This window comes from Coffea eugenioides, chromosome 4 (genome assembly GCF_003713205.1).
Source record: "Coffea eugenioides isolate CCC68of chromosome 4, Ceug_1.0, whole genome shotgun sequence".
In the NCBI taxonomy this organism is placed as follows: domain Eukaryota; kingdom Viridiplantae; phylum Streptophyta; class Magnoliopsida; order Gentianales; family Rubiaceae; genus Coffea; species Coffea eugenioides.
This window is the reverse complement of record NC_040038.1, coordinates 36,216,237-36,239,468: the sequence shown is the minus strand read 5'-3', so window position 1 is coordinate 36,239,468 and position 23,232 is coordinate 36,216,237. Positions and strand designations below refer to the sequence as shown.

General features: G+C 33.5%; 1 protein-coding gene across 1 annotated transcript; it reads right to left on the bottom strand.

The window, feature by feature from the left end:
• Positions 1 to 1,291: 1,291 nt before the first annotated feature.
• On the bottom strand, positions 1,292 to 3,858 carry LOC113768505 (UDP-glucose 6-dehydrogenase 1). Its single transcript, XM_027312895.1, has 2 exons — positions 3,779 to 3,858; positions 1,292 to 2,879 (listed from the first exon to the last, which is right to left on the bottom strand). Exon 2 carries the CDS (start codon positions 2,872 to 2,874, stop codon positions 1,432 to 1,434), a length of 1,443 nt encoding a protein of 480 aa, XP_027168696.1. The 5' UTR covers positions 2,875 to 2,879; positions 3,779 to 3,858; the 3' UTR covers positions 1,292 to 1,431.
• Between the last annotated feature and the right edge of the window lie 19,374 nt (positions 3,859 to 23,232).

Sequence of the window (23,232 nt, the reverse complement as noted above, 5' to 3'; positions counted from 1 at the left end):
TTAACTTAAATAAACTGAAAGAATCTTAACTCGTTAATCACATATCTTATCCCCTTAAATCTTGTTATTGATGAGTTTTCATACATTAGATGCACAATAAAGATTTCAAATTATAAAATGAAGTCCAAACTTTCAAGAATTAGAATTTTCAATAAAAAAGATAATTTAATACTGGACTAGAAATTGCCGCCCCTACTTGTTTCCTATCCAATTGACCTTGTAACAGACCATAAGCAATTACAACCATTAAAACCAAAAGCAACTAGTATTCAAATACAATCAGTATCTTATTGGCCGGTGAAAATGTCAAAGCACTTGTTTTCTTCTTTTTTCAAAATAACAAGTAAACTTTTTTGAAAGTGAATTTAATCTTTGACCAGTTGTTGATTAATTACATTAAGTGCTAGGCAATGTCACCTGCCATTTACCAATTGATCATGAACAAAATGTGATTTTGCATGTTGAAACTTAAAAGTGTGATAAACTTCATTGATGATGTCTGTTAATCTCTAATCAAACTAGTTCTCATCAAACAGAAAAACTTAATCAATCTTGGAGCAGTTTCAGAGTTTTTGCTAATATGTAGAAGTCACCTCAACACATTTCTGTGGATGCAAATTGGATTTGTGCAATGATTACTTTCTCTAATTTTCCAACCTTTGACAAAACTTTCTTCAAAATAAAGTACCCAACTCCCCACCTTTTACGCCATGATTCTACCATTTTTCCACCATCCGCTGAGCCCTGTGTGCTGATTGCTTTTTAGTTCCTACTCCAGCCTCTGAGTTGCTATGCCTTCCCTGATTGGAGAAATACTTCGGATTTAGTCGGCCCTAAAGTCTCTTGGAAGACATTCTCTTGATTTCCTGATGACCCAGACCGAAGGAATAGAAAGAGTCATTAGGCAGGAAAGCAAGATCTATGCTTTTAAGTGTAGCAATCAAGGAAAGGAGTGTATTCTACAGCTGAAAATAGGTGAGTATAGCTGTTGTGGTGAAAAAACTGGCGCACATAAGGTCTCAAATGTGCAGCACATTAGGTCCCTGAAAGGGTTGGAGTAGGAAGTATTTGAGGAAGAATAACAAGATAAAAAGGGTTAGAAAGGAAAAAGGATGAAAAACAAAATGAAATCCTGTTCCTGGTTCATGCATCTTATCTGAATATGTTAATACTGAAAGCTACCAATGTCCAAGGAAAAAATATACATGAATCTGATGTACTACTTAGACTTTAGAGAAAATCCATCTTTTATTATCATATAAAACTGTCATAAGCTCACAAAAATACGAAGTTAAACAACAGAACAATGTGAGGCCAAAGTAATTGGCAAGAAAGATACTAGACACAAAAGGAAAAAAGAATTTAAAGAATTGGTCCCTCTCTCATAATTTTCAAAATTCTAGCCCTTGATCTATGATGAGAAACACTTCCTTATGCCACAGCAGGCAGATCCTTGAGCCATGGATCTAATGGTTTGCCAATGGAGTAGACAATAAATCCAATCTCTCTTAGCTTCTCCACATTCACAACATTCCTACCATCAAAAACAAATGCAGGCTTCTGCATGTTGTCATAGATCTTTTTGTAATCAAGAGCTTTGAATTCATCCCACTCAGTCAGAATGCAGAGACCGTGAGCATCCTTTATTGCCTCGTAAGCATCCCAAGCAACACTGACTTGCTTTACCGTGGTAGGGCTGAGTGGTTGGAGGTGAACTGGGTGATCCCAGTCAAACTTGTTCAGTGACAGATCCCTCTGAATCTGCTCTTCATTGACCTGCGGATCGTATATGCTCAAGTGAGCTTTGTCTGTAAGCAGCCCTTTGCACACATCAATAGCTGGAGTCTCCCTTGTATCACCTGTATCTTTCTTGAAGGCAAATCCAAGAATGGCTATCTTCTTACCTGCAACAGTATTAAACATGGAGGACACAACCCTATTAACAAAGCGGTTTTTTTGGTAGTCATTTACCTTGATCACTTGTTTCCAATAGCTAGCAACTTCTGAGAGGCCATTGCATTCACAAATGTAAACTAAGTTCAGGATATCCTTCTGAAAGCAAGAACCACCAAAACCAACACTGGCATTTAAAAATTTAGGCCCAATTCTGGTGTCCTTTCCAATAGCATGGGACACTTGTGAAACATCTGCTCCAGTTGCTTCACAGAGGGCTGACATCGCATTGACAGATGAGATCCTTTGGGCCAAGAAAGCATTGGCAGCAAGCTTTGAGAGCTCTGCTGACCAGAGATTGGTGCAAAGGATTCTTTCTTCAGGTACAAACTGAGCATAGACATCTTTAAGTGCTTGAATTGCCTTCTGCCCCTGAGGTGTTTCTCGTCCTCCAATAAGAACACGGTCAGGATTAAAAAGATCCTGAATTGCAGTACCCTCAGCAAGGAATTCTGGGTTGGAGAGAATCTGATAATTGATACCCTTGCTGTTGTGAGTTAATATTTTCTCAATTGCCTCGGCTGTTTTCACTGGAACTGTAGACTTCTCAACAACAATCTTGTCAGATTTTGATACATCAGCTATCATGCGAGCTGCACTTTCCCAATATGTAAGATCTGCAGCTTTGCCAGCACCAAGGCCTCGAGTTTTGGTTGGGGTGTTAACTGAAACGAAGACTATATCTGCTTCTGATACATGCTTTTCAACATCATTACTGAAAAAGAGATTCTTCCCTCGGCACTGCTTTACTACTTCTTCAAGGCCAGGCTCATATATGGGCAACTGATCACTGTTCCAGGCTGTGATCCGGGAAACTGAGATATCAACAACAGCTACTTCAATTGAGGGGCACTTGAGGGCAATGACTGCCATTGTAGGACCTCCAACATATCCAGCTCCAATACAACAAATCTTCACCATTGTTCCTGTTACATAGAACCAGGATTAATAGTTTTGTCCGAGGTTAGGCTTTCTAGTACCTGAATGAAGATATACAGTAGGAAAAAGCAGAATCTAAAACTTTTCCTTTGACACATGTATAGACAAATAAAAGCTCCAGCTAAACTATCCAGGAGAGACAATCTCTTCATTTGCATATAATTGAGAACACATTAAATCCGAATAAAGTTGCAGCCTTGCTGAAGCCTAAAAGAATCACAGTGCAAAGAGAATATTTTTATGCTCCCATTGCAACTTATCATCTTCCCTCAATGTTTTAGTGTCTTGATTCGACATAGAAAATTCTTAAATACTATAAACATCTTATACAGTTGGTTGGTTGTAGATTTGGACTAAAGAAATCAACAAGAGAAAAAAAGAGGAAAAAGTACATAAAACCAGTAATTGGAAGTCAATAAAAGCAGAGGCTTATGGCAGCAAGAGTGACTAATTCTCTGAGACAAATGCAACTGCAAACAACAAACTGAAGTTTCTTAAGAATGTTACGAACTCAACATTTTTCCACTCAAATATTAGCTGAGCTCTTCTTTTTACACCTGGTGCAAGTTACAGATTTGATGTCTAATCCATCAATCGTGTATCAACTATGATAAATATATTTTGACATTAGCTTGCAGTAAAAAAGGGCATTAACACACACAAATCAAAGCATATGTATAACAAATTATGCAGGATAAACAATTCAGAAACTAAAATAATTTGAAGGATTACAAAAAAAAAAAACCATGAAAAGGCGCAGCTAAATACAAGTATTTCCATGTCGGAGAAGAGAAACCACAAGTTTGGCTACAAAGATGGACTTCAAAAATTATGCTAATTCATATTGTTCCACTGCATAAAATAGGTTTCAACACAAATTAATTACCTGAAGAGATTATCTAACGAATTGAGTGTCAATAATGGTGTCAATAATCTCGAAATCTAGAGGGAGACCACAGTTAGTATGATGGCCAAAATGGCCAAGACCTCTTTATATACTGGAAGTATAATCAACCTTGGATGTGTTAGCACGAGGGACTCTCACAAATAAAGCAAAGTGATAATAGTCAGATTTAAAAGCTGAATTGGAACTTTTTAACACGTTTCCAAACATTACCTTTCAGTAACAAACAAGGGAAAATATCAACTTTTTCCCCCCAAACTGTTAAAAAACCAATTAAATAGTCCTATTTGTAAAACCAGTATCCAAATCCACTGCAGCACCTGAAAGAAAATAGATAAAATAAAGAAAAGGAAAAGAAAACAAAATTCTTATAATCACTTTGTTGCAAAATATATACTCCACCACAGTATAGTTGACTTAAAATGGGGGAACAAAATCAAATAATCCATCGTTACAGACATTTTTAACAACCAATAATTTTTTTTTAAAGTCAGATAAAGAGGAAAAACATAAGAAACCCGTTGGACAAGATTGATTTTTGATTAAATCCCGTGTCGTGAAATAAGTTAACAAGTCACAAAAGTGACTGTTTTTGCTGAGTATGAAACATGTGATGAAGAAGCAATCACATCAAAAGAGCACAGTGAGAGGGGCACTTCTCATGTGAAATTAAGTGCACTAACCACACATTAGCCAAAAATCTGCTGCCATTTACGGTCAAAAACTAAAAAAGAAAGAAAGCTAGCTTAGGATTTCAGAAACAACGTGACTGGTTGGTTCAAAAGGCGTTTGAGTAAGATGGAAGACAAGGATTAATGATGACAAATGCATTAGTACATAATACAATTCAATACATGCACAGTTTTCTTTTCATGTGAAAAACAGCTCATAGTTTTAAACTATATTACACTTGTTTCTGAAGGCAACAAATGTATGTATGTTAGGGTGATTAAAGTGTAAGTACCTGATGAAATGGTCTTAAAAAGAGCGAAAAAACGCACCAGAAGGTGGTGAAGCAGCGTGAAAAGCACTTCTTGATGCGTTGTAGGAGAGAAAAGAAAGGGATAGCTGGCTTGAGTAATGAGAAAATTATATTGACAATTTAGAATTTGTTAATCAAAGTTTGCTTGCATATACCGTTGAAGGGAGTCCCTTTATATTAAGATTTATTTTACATGTGAGTCTAATGTTTATGGAAGTTTAATAAATGCACTAAGATATTTTGTTATGGAATATTCTCAGGATCTACAACTTACAATGTATTAAGAGGAAATAATTAAGGGGTCTGTATTGAGCATAAATACAGATGATAATATGCAATTTTGTCTTTGTTCATTTTGTACTTAGGGGGCTGGTGTGGGGGATCTAAAATATCTCTTTTCATATTTGTTTCACATATTAAATTTATTTTACATGTGAGTCGTGGGTTTATGGACGTTTGTAAATGTATTAAGATTTTGGAATGGAATATTCTTACTATTTAAAATGGATTAAAGGGAAATGAAGCGTATTTGTTGAACATAAACATAGAAGCTAGATATGGAATTTGTCTTTGGATTTTGGACCGGGGGTGGGGGGGGGAGGGGAGGGGAGGGGCTCTTGGTTCCAAGTTTCTGTGTGAAATAGTTTTTACATATTAAATTTTGAACTCCTAAAAATCTAGGGCTTTAGAGGATATCACGTTTCTAGTGCATAATAAACATTTTCTTGCATGAATAGTTTCCAAACCCTTAGGAATGGTCATTATTTTTTCCATGATCTGGACAAACAAAGTCGGAGCGTACAAAGAAAAGGATAATTAGATAACTAAATATGAAAAGATAGTCAGATCAGGCAAAAAATGACATGAATTTCTTCAATTTTCATGTGAAGCAACAAAAGACGCTACATATTTAGTGCAATCAGATTTGTCGCACATCAGAAATATTTTCCCACAAAACAAAAGGAGAACATAATAGTTAATTACGATGACATTATTTTATCTACGGATGCATTAGTTTCTATAGCTGAATGTGCAGAAATACAATGTAAGAAGAAAAGGGAAAATCGTTCAAAACGTCTCTCACATTTTGTACGGTAACTTTTTTCATCCCTCATTTTTAAAAGTGTAATTTTATATCTCTTACAAATTCGTATTGATCAAATTTAGTCCCTACTTAGATTTCCGACTAGTTTTTTGTTGGAATCCATCACGTACCTTGCATGCGATCATTTTTTAAGGGCAAATTTGTCAAATCAAATTTTACATAATTCGATTCATAGTCCCTCATATTTCACAAAATGAATTTTTTCATCTCTAACATTCTACAAAATGAATTGTTTCGTCCCTCACATTTCACAAAATGAATTTTTTCATCTCTTACATTTTTCAAAATGGATTTTTTCATCCTCATTGATCATATGTATGAATAATTTTTTTTTTCTTTAAACTCATGCAAATATTTATTTGATTTCATCTAAACAGTACGAATAGCATGTAATATATTTTTATTTGATTTCACCTAAAATGGCTAATCATAGTTATACATATGCTATTTAATAGATATATACAAGGGTTTAAAACTAACAATTTTTTTTAAATCCATATATATATCTATATGATTTTACCATGTGAACTTATTCAATATTTGTGACCTTTTTCTTTTGGTAATAATTTATTTATTGAGTTGTATAATAAGGCCATCTAATTAATGGGTTCTAATTCGAATTCTATAGTTGTGCTAATAAATTATAGTTTAAATCTAAAATTTCTATTCGCCACTTTAAGACCAATAGTTAAATTAGTTGTCTTGTGATTGTTTTAAAATTTGAAAGTACCAATCACTTATTTATTTTTATCATTCTTTTTCTTTGTTTATTTTGTTCTGTCCAAATTTAATTCGATATAAACACTCGATAATGTTTAAGATTAAATGTCTTCTTTGTTTTCAATTTTCGAGTAAAAAGAAATTAATGTGAGTGAAAAACTAATAATTTTTTTAAACTCATGTATATATCTATTTGATTGCACCTAAACAGTACGAATAGCATGTAATATATCAGGTGATTATATATTACATACTATTCATATTGTTCAAATGAAATCAAATAGATATATACATGAATTTTAAAAAAAATTATTCGCATACATGATTAATGAGGGACGAAAAAATTCATTTTGTGAAATGTGAGGGATGAAAAAATTCATTTTGTGAAATATGAGAGATTATGAATCGAATTATGTAAAATTTGATTCGACAATTTTGTTTTTAAAAATGATCACGTGCAAGGCATATGGTGGATTTCGACCAAAAATTAGTCGGAAATTTAGGTAGGGACAAAATTTGACCAATGTGAATTTGTAAGGGATGTAAAATTACATTTTAAAAGTGAGGAACGAAAAAAGTTATTTTACAAAATGTGAGGGACTTTTTGAACGATGTTCCCAGAAGAAAAAAAAATCAGTTCCTAGTTAAAGAAAGTCCTTAAAGGATTAAGAAAATGGTTAAAACGTGAAATTAAAAGATTAATGTTTTTGCTAGAGTGTCAAACTACTCCAATATGAACTAGGAAACAGGAAAGGGTCAATTGCCATTTACCACTTTGAACTTTTATTTGGTTCTGATTGACCCCTAATTTTTCATTATGTCATCATGATCATTCTAAATTGTTAATGTTTCTTGTCGTAAAAGTTGATGGTGTTAACTATCGTGCTCAAGTGGGATGGATTTGAGAGTTTAGAATATATTATATCTAAAAATTAAAGTTTAAGGTGTAAAGTGAGAATTAGATATACATTGGGTGTGAACAGAGAATAAGTTTTTTTTTTTTTAAGTATACTATGTATTCTGGAGAGCGTTCAACTAACAAATGAGAAAACTTAACTGGAATTTCAATTGCTTAGAATTCTCAAACTTTTTCTGTCTAGTCTTTTTTCATATTTCAAAAACTTGATGGGTTAGTTTGGTTTTCCCCCAACATTGGGGACCAGAATTGTATTTTCCTTTTAGTTTTTTGCGGGACATTTGTCTAGATTTTGACTAAGTTGTTCTTGACCCTAAGGATCAGTAGATTGAATTTCAACGTTAATTTGGACAATAAACTACTGCGCGTGTCAACTGCAAATCAAACTATGAACAAAAAGAGTCCAGCATACTATGGTCTATGGAAACAACAACCAAGGAGCTCTCATCAAATTTTGCCAAATGATTAAAAAAAAAAAGATTAAAAAAGAAGTTTTCCTTTTCAAGAAAATGGTTAATTGTGGTCTAATAGGAGGGGAAATTAATCAAAAGACCTTCAATTTTTTGAATACTTTGTTTTCTTTATGCAATAGATGGTCAAAACTTTCCATCATTGTTAGAAATTGTTAGGTGGTACCGTTTTCCGCATTTTAGTAAGATATGGGCGGGCAGCAAAGGCATATGGTAAAGGGATGAAAGACCGTTACAACTGTCAATGATAATTGCACAGTTTAATGTAAATATTAAGTTATTAACATAACAAGTATAGATAACAAAACAATAAATGTAAATACTAACGCATCAACATGCAAAAACACAATAAATTTTCTCACTTCTTGAAATTTTTGTCCAACAATTCTGGTAGTGACAGTAGCGTCTAGATTCATTACTTTAGTGTTGACATTTATAGTTTTAATGTCTACATTGAACAATTGTAGAAACCTTAATCCATGATAAAGTCTCAAAAGCATTAGTATTTGGTTGATTAATTACTCAAAAGCTTTGTTGTGAACGGCTGCTGAGTTGTACTTGGAAGATGTATGCATGTGCCAACTGTGGCAATTAGGTGACTTAATTGCACAGAAAAGATCATTTGTGCATATAAACATTGTTGACTTGGAATATCACCATGCATTCAACTTTTTACACAATAATGGCAATTGAAAGAAACTGATGAACGCATGCTTTTGGAAACCGCACAGAAAAATCATTCCGACCAGCTTTACTTAAACTAGAAGACTAACATTCATCTACTATGGAGATCAACGGTTCTTGACACACATCTAGGGCTTCTGTAAAGTTCGGCATGTGGCTAAAGCCTAAAAGTATATGTAGACAATGAAATTTTAATTAATTCTAAAAATTACCATCGGTTTATAAATTATTTCTATGACTTATTTTTATCCAATTGGATATTGTCACATGTCATGCACACTTGAAAATTTGACTATTCGGCATCCAATCATGTCTCTCCATATGTCAAATTGAGGTGTTCCAAGTAATTAAAAATACTGAGGTATCTCTACAAATCAAATTATACCATGTCACATGTTTTCATGATTTGACAAAATTATGGATAAATATTTAAATAAATATTTCTTTATTAGAGATAATATTTAGAGTTATTTAATCTATGTATATGTCTTATATACTGCGATGATTCGTCCAATTAAATGGTGCCACATCATATATTTCTAAAATCTGACCAATCAAGGGAATATTTATTGATATTATCTCTTGATTAATAAATATTAAATGAAGAGATAATATTTAAAGTGGTACAGTTTTGATATGACTGCATGTCTTGCAAGACAAGCAAAGCGGCATACATGTTTTTAGTTTCTACCCTATTCTACAGTTATAAATAAGGGGGCCTCTCCACCAAAACTCACACATCACATATTTCATACTCTCATATTTTCTTAAACCTCCAAGGTTGTGAAGGTTCTGCATCTTCATGTTCTTCAAGTCTTACTCATATCAAAACTCGAATTTTTAAGCGTTCGAGTTCATCAAGTTCTTCAAATTTTTTATATCAAGATTTGAAGGAATCAATGATAGATCCAAGAAAAAGTTTTGAAACTCTTGGATTAATGTTTAAGGAGAAGAATCGAAGGAAACTCTCTACAAATTGGAGAAAATTTCAGAAATTGTAACTCATATGTTTTCTTAAAAATTCATGTTCTTCAATTGCTTATATCAATGAATGGTTCCGAAGAACAACAAATCCACGGTTGCTCGTTCGAAGGCTAATGAGGCTGCACATGTTGCTACAAATACTCGAGCTGTTGGACCTGTGACAAGAAGCATGACAAGAGTTTCCACCTAAGTGTGGAGGTTCCATCTACATCAACTCCCATCTTTGCTCATTATCACTGATGACTCCTCCTGCACTACCTGCCTCAATCGAGAATATCCTTGCATTGTTTGAATTTAGATCTGGATCCAAACTTTCTAAACATGAATATGATTTATCAAGTATTGGATCGGCATCTTTCCAAGAAATTGCTCAATCGAAACTTCTTGTTGAGGCAGATATTGGAAACAATGATGAAACACATCAATGACCAAGATACACTTATCGCTCGACTTCTCAACCAAAAAGATTGCACTCCTAAAGAAAATTACATGAACTCCAAGGAACAACAAGAACATGAGATTTGCTCATCCAAAGGCAAAAATAAAATGAAGGAAATATACGTCACCGCTAAGGGAACAAATCCGATGGAATAACTAAAGGAGTTTGTTGAAAATGTGATCAAAGTCAAGAAAGAGAATAGCTCGAGGTCTAGGTTTACTTATTCCAAACCTTATACTACAAGGATTGACAATCTTGTAATACTTGCTTGATATCAGCCACCTAAGTTTTAACAATTCAATGAAAAAGGCAATTCAAAACAACATGTAGCCCATTTCATCGAAACTTACAATAATATTGGAGCATATGGTGACCTCTTAGTCAAATAATTTGTCCGATCATTAAAAGATAATGTCTTTGATTGGTACACTAATCTTGAACCTGAATCCATTGATAGTTGGGAGCAATTCGAGTAGGAGTTTCTCAGTTGCTTCTATAGCACTCAGAGAATTGTTAGTGTGTTAGAATTGACTCATACCCGCCAATGGAAGAATGAGCATGTCGTCAACTCTATTGATAGGTGGAGAAGTTTGAGTCTCAACTGTAAAGATAGACTTTCTGAAACTTCTACAATAGAAATGTGCATCCAAGGAATGCATTGGAATTTAAACTACATTTTACAAGGAATTCGTCTAAGCACTTTTGAAAAGTTAGCCACTCGAACTCATGATATGGAATTGAGCATCCCCGCTAATGCAACTGATGATCCTCCTATTTAAGGCCTTGTTTGGACAGCAATTTTTCTTGAAAAAATTGCTACGTTTTCCGTGAACACATTTCTCAATCATCTTTTTACCTCACATATATCAAATCGCTACAATCATTTTCCTACAAAAAATCTAGAAAAATGCAATTCAAACAAGGCCTAAGTTTCCCGTGTTCAACCGTCTCGACAAAATGAGAAGCAAGAGAACAAGAAGAGGGGCAAGTCTCATCCAAAACTCAATGGTAAGGAATTATGACAGTGAATTTGATACCTATGAAGATTGCTACAAAGGTGAGTCGAAAAGTCACCAAGAAATGGATTCCTTCCAAAATAGATCAACAAAAAAGCCCACTCTAATGGAAATGCAAGAGAAAGAATACCTTTCCTTGACTCTAATTTACAAGGAATATTAAATGATCTTTACAAAATAAAACTCATTGAATTTTCTGGGATAAAACATCCTGAGGAAACTGGCCGAGTCAACGACCTAAGTTATTGCTGTTATCATCATTTGATTGGTCATCCTCTTACAAAATATTTTGTTTTTAAAGGCAAAATCATGGATTGAGCCCGTCAAGGTAAAATCCTTCTTGAAGATGACAAAGTATCTGCAAACCAAGTCATAATAATATTTGGTTCTTTATGTTGTCCAATAGAAGTTCCTCCTAGTCAATATTTGTCAAACAATATTCCATTTACAAAGTAGAGGATTACAAAATCTTTAAGCCAAAATGTCAATGAAAATGATAATGAAGGATGGACCCTCATTACTCGAAGCAAGAATTATAGGTTGAAAATGCAGAAAAGCGGCCTTCTACCAAAATTCAAAATCATGAAAAAGCAAAATACGATGAAGAAATTGAAAAAGGTGATTAAAGTTCCAAGTCTTTCAAAAGATCCACTGTCCAAAAGATCTATCAGCCTAAGAAATATTTTAAATGATGATAATGACTATGCATCTTGTAATATCACCAAATCCAAAAATTTTCAAGTTGCACAAATAAATGCTAAACTAGAAGAGAAACTTAAAATTGCTATTGAATGCACAACAACCATCATCTTTGATACTGCTAATTGGCTCCAAGTCCCATAATCGCACCTTATTTGTCAATGGATATATTCGAGAATAAAAAGTAAATAGGATACTTATCAATAAAGAATCTACTGTCAATATCATGTCTATACATGCCATGAAAGAATTTGAATTTTCAAGTGATGAACAATCTCAAAGCCATCTCATGATTCAAGAGTTTAATCAAGGGAGGCAAAAAGCAATTAGTCTTATAAGGTTTGAATTGTTTGTTGGTGAGTTATTTTCAAGTGCGCTTTTCCATATTATTAGCACTAAAATCTCTTACAATATGTTTTTGAAAAAACTGTTGATTCATAAGAATGGATTGTACCATCTACTCTATATTAGCACTTTAGGTATTCTTATGATGGTATCGTCAAGAAAGTTGTTGTAGATGATAAGTCCTTCACTGAAGTCAAGACATATTTTACTAATGTCAAATTTTGCCTCTAAGGTGAAACTAGAATAAAAGAATCAATGGAAGAAGAAATTCAAAAATCTAAAGTACCTATTTTGCGTTATGTTCCAAAATAAAAAAATAAGGGTCAATCTCTATTTGTTGGATATGATACATTTAAAAGATTAAATGTTCCATTCACCAAAATTGAGTTAGTCAATAATGAAAAAGTTGTCCTTGAGGGATTTGTTCGTCTAAAGGAGGAGTCTACAGTGGAACATAAATCATTACCAATCACTCGAACTCAAGAAGGTTTCAATCAAAGTGCATACAATTTTTTTGTTAAGGCTAATTACAACCCAAATGAGAAAAATACATTGAACAAAGTTCTTCCTGAAATAACTAGCGAGAAAACTCATAGATTGACTTCTACTCAAAAATATTAAAAGAGAAAGGTTACGTTGTTGAAAGTTCATCCATGGGTCTTGGCTATCAACCACCTTCTCCTGTTCATATAGCAATTAAAAGGACAAGTTGTAATTATGTGAATGTAGAAAGAGAGGTCACTAGTCAAAGAAGGTCTGTTTTCGATAGATTAAGAAATAAGTCAAAGCATGTTTCTATCATTGATAGACTTGGTGTGACAGCCCCACCTCCCCCTAAGGCGAACCAGAGGGTTCGGCGGGCCGCCTGCCCAGCTCTCGCCGGGACTCAGTCGTTCACTACAATCCTCAAATGAATTACAAGAATAAACCTCAAATATTACAATCTAAATCTCCAATATACATCAAATTCTCCAAAAATTACATGTTATAAGCGAAACGGAAACAATTCCCAACTATACATAAAATGATTCTCAAATCCAAACTGTACAAGACATAGGCCATCCAGTCACGTGCACAAGTACTACAAGTCCTTCCTTCGCTACGAGCCCTGTGGAGGGGAATAAAATATTTTTGGGGTGAGCTAGAAGCTCAGCGAGTAACCAGTAAAATCCTTAAACAAATATATTTCACAATGTTGCATTTCGATCATTTCGATGATGTCATGATTCAGAGATCAAATGTTCGTTTAGTGCTCTCGTGAGCCAGGGAAATCATAGCACTTGAACACCCAACGCTCAAATAGATCATTTAACATTAACATTCAGAGGGAGCCCCTTCTTGAGCTCCAGATAAACATGAACATGAACCATAAACAGAGTGGAGACGTTGGTGTCCAGCACAAGACTTTCCCAGAACTCATTGAAGCCAAATCATGTCATGAACTCACATGCAAGCACGCATGATATGCAATCGAGTACATAATGCAAGAAACATTTCACAAGTACTTTGGAAATAGTTTAGGGTCACTCACCTCCATGGCTCAGAAATCATCCATCAAATATCATTGCCTTGCTCAAATCCAAGTCTTAAATCACAAACTCAATGCAAACAAGTTCCTTCAAAGTTCGGACAGCACTTCTCCTGAATTTGTTAACTTTTCCAGCCATCATGGCTTCATTATTTCCTCAGCCAGTCCCAAAGGTACACACACAACAACAAGTTCATCCAATAGCCATTCAGCAAGCTCCAAGTAGTACTAGTACAAGTCAAGTTAGGGAAAAGTCCGGAAATGAAAGTTAAGCTCAAAACCAGAAAAACAGTTTTGACGTCATTTTGCGGTAATGGTACCAAAGGTACTACGATGGTCGTATGAAGGTGTAAGATACACCGTTTCGAAGCTAAGAGATAGGGCTACAATATTACAGAAGGTCACTCAACCCAGTTTCGAGTGTAACCTGGTCAAAAATGCAAGATACCATACCAGAATCACAAAAACAGATTCACAGAACGCATTTTAGCGGAAACATCATAAAGCAGGCTATCCAAGTCCAAATCCAGAAATTTCAAAACCAACTGAAAGCTAAGAAACAGGGATAAATTTCATCAGAAGACCTCAACAACCAATTCGGAAGCAATTCCAGCCAAAACAACCAATTACAGGCGCAATTCTTACATTCGGGTAAAACCAGAACAGCAATAGTAATTTCGACTTTTCTCATTATACACTACTCTGATTGACCTGAAATTTTGTAGGAACCTCTAAAATGTCATTCCCTACAACTTTTATGTTTTAAGCCAAGGCCAATTCGGCCTCTAACTAGGAGCTATAAATTCGGGCAGAATGTTCCTTCACAAAACCTAATTTTCTGAAATTTCTTCCAAAACAGAAATTGATTGCAATTGTCCACTTTTTCCACCTTCTAGAATCATTATATACCATTTCCAATCATCATAGATAGCCACACAACCATGCTTATTTTAAAACAGAAAAATCCCCAAAAATAATAAAACTTCATCAAGTCAACCACAACTCAAGATATAATCCATCAAACCATCTCTTTAGCCATCACAAGTCACTAATTTAGCATAATCAAGAACAAAGAAAGGATTGATAGACATGAACCTTGAAATATCAAGAAAGTTGATGGCTTTGTCCTTTGCCTTCTCTAATCACTCCACCACTACCTTCAATCTTCCTAAACAAGTGACTTTTGTGGAGGAATTTGAAAGTTTAACGGTTGATTCACAAGATTGAGCAAGAAATGGAGTTGGAGTTGAAGGCTTTCTTCTTGTATTTTTGTTCCAAGAGGTTCGGCCAAGACAAGCTTAAAATGGAGAGAAATTGGTCAATTTTTGAGGTTTAGTAAAGGTGATGCAAATTAGTCAAAGTCCAACTTTGAATAAGAAGGTGACACATATCACCTTTTGGTTTAAAACTTATCTTTTTGTCTCTCCAATACAAATATCTTAACACTTTGTAAAATAATATCACTTAATACAAAATTCCAACAAGTTGTCAAAAATATAATGCATTTACCGCACTTGCGGGTCCCACGTTCAAAATACGCTTTTAATTTCTCAAAAATTAACCGATACTAGAAAAATCATTTTCAAACTATCTTTGCTCATAAACTTTATCTGGGGAATTTTTCTAATAAAGAAAATGTAGAAAAGGCGGGCGATTAAATAAAATAAACACTAGAAAATTAGAAAATTTCCGGGTTCTCACAGTCATTCTTTTCGGGGCGTCACACTTGGCCCACAAATAAAGAACTTGAAACGACCTATCTATGAGAGATTAAGCATGCCAATACAAGAATAACAGATTATTAAGGAAGAAAAGAGACTTGCTCCAGTAAAATAAAGTGGTTCAAGAAAATGAGTCACTAATTTTTTCGTACATTATGATGATTTATTTAAGGAAAAATGATTAGTTTTATCCCTCACATTTTGCAAAAATATTTTTTTCATCCCCCACTTTTAAAATGAAGCAAATTCGTTCCTAATATTTAAAAATTGAAGTTATTACATTCCTTAATCCAACTTTCAATCTGAATCAAACCATTCAATAACACAGTAATAAATTTCAAGCAACTCCATCACATTCACATGACATTTATTGAACCAAAAAAGAAAAAAAATCTTGGAATAGCAAGGTTTCTTTTTTGGTTAAATCTTTTCATGCACCGTTAGTCTATACACTTATGAGTTTAGATGTATACCATACATACAAAATTTGATATTTAAATTTAAATTGAAATAATGTCACAGATATCTAGACTTGTTAGTGCATACAATGATAATGTAGAACAGATTATTATTCTTTTTTATGTTATAATTTTTTTCCTTTTTGGATTCATTAAATTTCATATAAATATCAAATTGAGTTAATCAAATGATCTACCAATTACACCTTCAAAATTTGTAATCAGGTTGCAGGACGTTGGATTCGGATTAAAAATTGATTTCAGGGGTATAATAGCTTCGGTTTTTAAATGTCAAAAATGAATTTATTTTGTTTTAAAAGTGGGAGATGAAACAAATATTTTTGTGAAATATGAGGGATAAAACTGGTCATTTTCCTTTATTTAATACAAGAATTGAAACCATTTTTAAAGAACAAGATCAAGAAAGTATTACTTTCTATCATCATGTTACAATCAACAATCCCGAAAAAGAAGAAGATGCGAATGGTGTTTCTTTTGAGTTTGAAGAATGAGTAAAAGTCATGATTGATGTACTAAAGAAAATTAATTTTGGCACAAGTGATGATCCTCATCCAATCTACATAATTTCATGGATGACTCTTGAAAAAGAAAAGGATTATGTTGATTTGATACGTAAGTTCAAGAATGTCTTCATTTGGAACTGCACAGAGAATCCTGGTTTGGATCCAAAAATTATCATTCATCACTTGTCTATCAAGAAAGGTGCAAGACCTATCAAGAAAACCTGGATGTGCTTTCAACCCAAGTTCTTTAATACAAAATGAAGTAAACAAATTGATCGAGATTAGATTCATACGAGAAGTGAAGTACCTAACGTGGATTTCAAGCATCATTCTTGTGAGGAAAAGGAATAGACAAATTTGAGTATGTGTAAATTTTTGCAATTTGAATGAAACTTATTTGAAAGATGACTTCTCACTCCCCATTACTGAATTGATGGTAGATGCAACAACTGGACATGTGTTATTTTTTCTAGATGGATTTTCTTACTATAATCAAATACACAAGGCACCAAAGGACGAAGAGCTCACAGTTTTTCGCACTCCTAAAGGAATTTATTGTTATAAGATGATGCTAATTGGTTTAAAGAATGTTGAAATAACATACCAAAGGGCAATGTAAAGAATCTTCGATGACATGCTACATCTAACATGGAATGTTATGTTGATGATCTTGTGGTGAAGTCCAAGAAGCGAGAAGACCATATTCAAGATCTTCGAAGAGTTTTTCAATGCCTTTGAAGATATCAACTAAAAATGAACCCTTTGAAGTGTGCATTTGGAGTTGCTTCCAGCAAATTCCTCAGTTTTATTGTCGATCAATGTGTAGTCGAGGTTGATCAATTCAAAACTGATGCTATTATGAAGATACCTAAACCAAACAATATACACGTGTTGAACAATCTTCAAGAAAAATTACCTTATATTCAAAAATTTATTTCTAATTTGATTGGATGATGTCAATCATTCGGCTATTTAATGAAAAAAGGGGTACTCTTTGAATGGGATAAGATGTAAAAATGTCTTTGCAAGCATGTCCTCCTGTATTAGTAGTGCCAATCCCTGGAAAGCTATTGATCCTTTACATTTTTATTCAGGAACAATTAGTGGGGACATTGCTCACTCAAGAAAATCACGAAGACAAGGAAAACGTCTTATACTATTTGAGTCGAATGATGACATCAAATAAATTAAAATATTCACCTATCAAGAAGTTGTGTCTAGCACTCATATTTGCCATTCAAAAGTTGAAACATTACTTTCAAATACACACTATTCTATTCATATCTAAGACAAATCTAATCAAATATGTCATGATAAGACCTATATTGTCTAATCTCCTAGCAAGGTGGTATTGTCAAATTCAATAATTTGAAATCATTTATGTACCTGTAAAAGTCGTCAAGGGTCAAATATTGGTTGATTTCTTAATTGATCATCCTATGCCTACCGATTGAAAGTTGAATGACAAATTTTCTAATGAAGGTATGTTGACGGTTGAATCTCCTTAGTCGATGTATTTCGATAGGACTACCCATCGTGATAGAGTTGGTGCTAGGGTCATCTTCTATACTTCTCAAATAGAATCTTACCATACTCCTTCACTTTGACACATCGATGTTTATTAATTCTTGGTCTTGAAATGGTGGTAGATATGAAATAGTTACATCTTAAGGTCTACCACGATCCTAAATTAGTGTAAATTAACTTCTAGAAATTGAAAAGTCTGAATTGATTTCATATCATAACTATGCAAGATAACTCATAGGTTATTTAGGTGATGTAACTATAGAACATGTCCCAAAGAGGCTCAATCAACAAGTTGATTTGTTGGCAAATTAGCTTTGATGCTCACTCTATCTTCTCATCGAAATCAAATTTCAATATGCCAATGTTAAGTTATACCTCCAATATTTGACAAAGAAAATAGTGGCGAAGGGGAGAATATTTACCACATTTTTGTCCTTGAAGTTGAGAAGGAGAATTGGTATCAATCAATAATTGATTATCTTAATTATCAAAAATCGTCAGAAGATCTGAAAAGAAAGGTTGGTATACATTTTTGAGCACCTCGTTTCATCTAATACAAGAAAGCGCTTTATCAAAAATCATTTGATGAATTATTTTTACAATATCTTGAAGAAAATGAAACCATGCAAGTAATAGAAGAGACTCACTCTAAATTATGTGGGATTCATCAATTCGATCCTAAACTACATTTTCATATCAAGAGGATGGGATACTATTAGCCAACAATGGTAAAATATTGCATTGACTTTCTAAAAAAATGTCAAATTTATCAAATTTATGGCAATTTTATTCATCAACCTCTCGAATATTGCATCCAACCGTTGCTTCCTGACCATTTTATGCTTGGGGATTAGACATAATTGAGTAATTACCAAAATCTTGTGGTGGACATATCTTTATCTTGGTTGCAACAGATTACTTCTTAAAATGAGTTGAAACAATTCCTCTAATAGAGGTGAAGAAAGAAAATGTAGTGGACTTCATTCATCTTAACATCATCTATCGATATGGAATTCTACGTTATATCATCATCGATAGTGGCAAGCATTTTTGCAATGCTGCAATGAATAAATTTTGTGAAAAAATTTAATTTTAAATAGTATAATTCTTTCATGTACTATGCTACTGTAAATAGACTTGCTGAAGCATTTAACAAGATTTTATGTAATTTATTGAAAAAGATTGTTGATAAATCGAAAAAAAACTGGCATCAATAAATTGGAGAGACTTTTTGGGCATACAGAACTATATTTTGAACCCCACGCAAGCTACTCGATATGCACTTGTCTATGGTATTGAAACTATTCTTCCACTTGAATAATAAATATATTCATTAAGGATTGCAATTCAATAAGAGTTCAATGAGGAAGATAATGTTCAACTTCGTCTTGAGAAGTTAGAAGCACTTGATGAAAAGATATTGAAATCCCAACAATGAATTGAGTGCTACCAATCTGTTCTCTCAAAAGTATTCAACAAGCGTGTCCGACATTGCTCTTTCCAACTTGGCGAATTAGTATTTACTGTTCCAAGACCGATTATTTTCACTCATGGTAGACAAAGAAAATTCATCTTCAAATGGGATGGTTCATATGTTGTTCAGGAAATATGTTCAAATGTAAAGTATCTAGAGAAACATTGTTCGATCGCGATGACCACCAAGCATCATAGTCCTTTGTGATCAAGGGATATTCCTTTATATAGGTATAATCATTTTGGATTGTATTTGCAAACGAACTAACAAATTTCATAGTTGAATAGCCTCTCCCAAAATATGAGTATGAGTGACCCCCTTCAAGGTGTTCGATATGTCTTGATAGAAGCCAAATTACCGACTGAATTTGCAAGGATTGTAGCTTTCAACAGTGAAGACATTGTCCCTTCGAAAAGTCAAATAACAAGATTGCTGACTGATGCAATAGTTTAGAAGCCTTGATGATAAGGATCCATTGTCAATCAATATCATCTCTTCCTTCTCAGTCCAGTAAAGTCTCGAGAGGGTTATTGGATCTACTTCTTTAAACCTATCCTTAGCTTTTGATCTATCGTAGAATATTGCCATCTCCTCATCACTAAATCTTGTCATGCGAGCACAATGATCGCTTACTTGCTTGTTTTTATAATACACATCAAAGCGTTGGTCAATCCAAGTATAGACATAATGGATGGGAAAAATAACTTCACATTCTCCTAGGTTAGTTGCATGGACGATCTCTCTCAACCGATGATATATACTTACAAATACTGGAATAGCAAGACAAAACTTCTTTCCAGCGGCCATTAAACATGCTATCTTGAAGACATTCGAGCGAATGCAGTCGACTTTCTTGCTTAGCTAGAGAAATTTGCAGATCAACATGCAATGAATAGTGCAATATAAGTCTCTTTTCTCAACAATTCTTGAATATTCAAGGTATCAAAAGGAATGTCATAATCTTTTGTATCTGCAAGGTGATAAGATTCCACGCTCACAGGAGAATTGTGCGTCAGTTTGGATTTTGATGTTATCTTTCTTCTATTTTCCCTATCTAAAGGAGCTCTATATCTCACCTCTCCTCTGAACCAAAAGTAGATTCAATCCTTAATCTACACTCCTTGGTCATTCATCCAAAGATGAAAATATGCCGAGAAGAGGTGCTTGCAGCTCTCAGTAAGAAATGGTTTTCCTTCTGTATCAACATTGAAAAGCTCCTTAGCTGATGTGACAATTTCGTCAAAGAATACCCCTTCAAGTGCAAGCCCGCCAAGTCGATAAAGATCCCAAAGTGTGATGGACAGCTCCCTGATAGGCGTATAAAGCGTGTTACTTGAAGGACACCAATATTTGAAGAAAACTCGCAAGATATTTTCATATGAGAATCTAGATGCATGGACAGTTTCGAATATTCCAACACGTGTGAGCGTTTTCTTATGTCTTCCAATGATATCCTCAGTCCATTCCCAACAATGAGAAGTGTAGCATACCTCACCAAAGAAAGTTGAAAGAACCTTCCATGTAGTTTTATCTAGGTTGAAACTCAAGAATGGAAGCGTGAACTTTGACTATCTCTGGATCTCCTTTAACACACACACAGAATTTTACACTACCATGGAAAAAGTTGATGGCGCTACAACTTTCTTAGTCCACTTGTTGGTCCAATCTTCAAAATGAAAGGACCCTTCGAGAGGTATAAAAGATTCAGCAAAGATATCGATTCTTGGTTTGTTAACATATAACGACAAACTCTTCGATTGAGATTCTCTCTGCATCTATCAATGAAATATGTGACATTGGCGTTGTATAGTTCTTAATTTGCATGGTTGCTGAAATTTTATAAAAGAAAATATTAGACAATGAAAAGAATTTTTTCACAAAAAATATAAAAAAATAAAAATAAAAATAAAAATAGCAACCACAATAAGAGAGTAGCAGTAATAACAAGGAAATGTTGTTTGTAGCTTTCAGTGGATGAATCTATGGGCCTGACATCAATTATTTATACTGATAGTATTATATAGAGTCCAAGAAGAATTTGGGAAGTCGAATTCCTTTAGAAGTTGGGTTTATAAGAGGTTTCCAAAATTGGTTCAGCAAATGATTGAGTTTACAATGAAGTGATTAATTAATTTGTAAGGGAAAAGATTCTTGTTCAGTTTTCGAAGTTGAGGATGCACAATCAAAGTTGATTAGAATTGGGAAAATGAATTTGATATTGACTACAATTCTGGCCTCGGGGAATTGAGTATGCATTTTGAAATCAATTAGAAACAGAATGTGACTAGTCATGTTGGAAGTTCAATGAATCTAAAAATGAATCGATTTCGAAGAAATGTCGAATCTTATCCATTCAAATCTTGTTTCAATTTTCAACATTCACAAACGAGTTTTGAGGGGGCATTTATAAACAATGAAATTTTAATTAATTCAAAAAATTACCATTAGTCTAGAAATTATTTCTATGACTTATTTTTATCCAATTGGATATTGCCACACGTCATGCACATTTAAAAATTTGACTATTCGGCAACCAATCATGTCTTTCCATACGTCAAATTGAGATGTTCCAACCAATTAAAAATACTGAGGTATCTCTACCAATCAAGTTATGCTATGTCATATGTTTATATGATTTGGCAAAATTAGGGATATATATCTAAATAATTATTTCTTTATTAAAGAAATAATATTTAGAGTTATTTAATCCATATATGTATATCTTATATACTATGATGGTTCATCCAATTAAATGGTGCCATATCATATGTCCCTACAAGTTTGGCCAATCAAGAAAATATTCATTAATTTTATCTCTTTATTAATAAATGTAACATGGAAAGATAATATTTAAAGTGGTACAGACTTGATATGATTGTATGTCTTGCAAAACAAGTAAAATGACATACATATCTTCAGTTTGTATCCTATTCTACAGCTATAAATAGGGGCTTTCTCCACCAAAACTCATGCATCACACATCTCATACTCTCATATTTTTTGAAACTCCAACACTGTGAAGGCTCAGCATCTTCAAGTTCTTCAAGTTTTTCTCATATCAAAACTTGAATCTTCAAGTGTTCGAGTTCATCAAGTTCTTCAAATCTTCTATATCAAGATTTGAAAGAATCGACGATCAATCCAAAAATAAGTTGCGAAGTTCTTGGATTAATGTTTAAGGATAAAAATCAAAGGAAGTTTTCTACAAATTAGAAAAAATTTCGGAGATTGTAAGTCATATATTTTCTTAAAAAATTCATATAATTCATATTTATCGTATATTTTTCTTGTCTTGTAATTTGTTTGCAATTGAATTTTATCGCGTACAGTAAGTAATAGTAGATTGGTTCAATCTAGATCATTCATTTCATAATCTAAAACAAACTTTCATTAGGTGTTTTCAAATTTGACGACTTAGGATGGGTTTGATAAAATTGAAATCTGAAATTTGAATCAATTATGTTATTAAATTGTTAAGTACTAAATCTAATGCATTTGAATGTATATCATATTAAGTGATAAGTGAATAGTTTATCACTTATCTTTGGGAGCAAGTTTTGTCTAAAAAATTTAGTGCCACTTAGTTAATTCAAATGTTCTATTTTTGGTTATCCAATGTCTCCGAACATGTTAAGATGCGAACCCATTAAATTTAAGTGGTGAATTAGATTATTAAACAGAACTTCAGATTTGGACAACATTAAATCGATTGATTTTAATCGCCAATTGCATGGAAACATTTTTTTAATACAAGTAGACCTGAATGCACGTCATACAAGCAAAGACAAATGTTGAAAATATTCAAAATTTGTATCTAGTGATTTTAGGATGTACATACATGTAT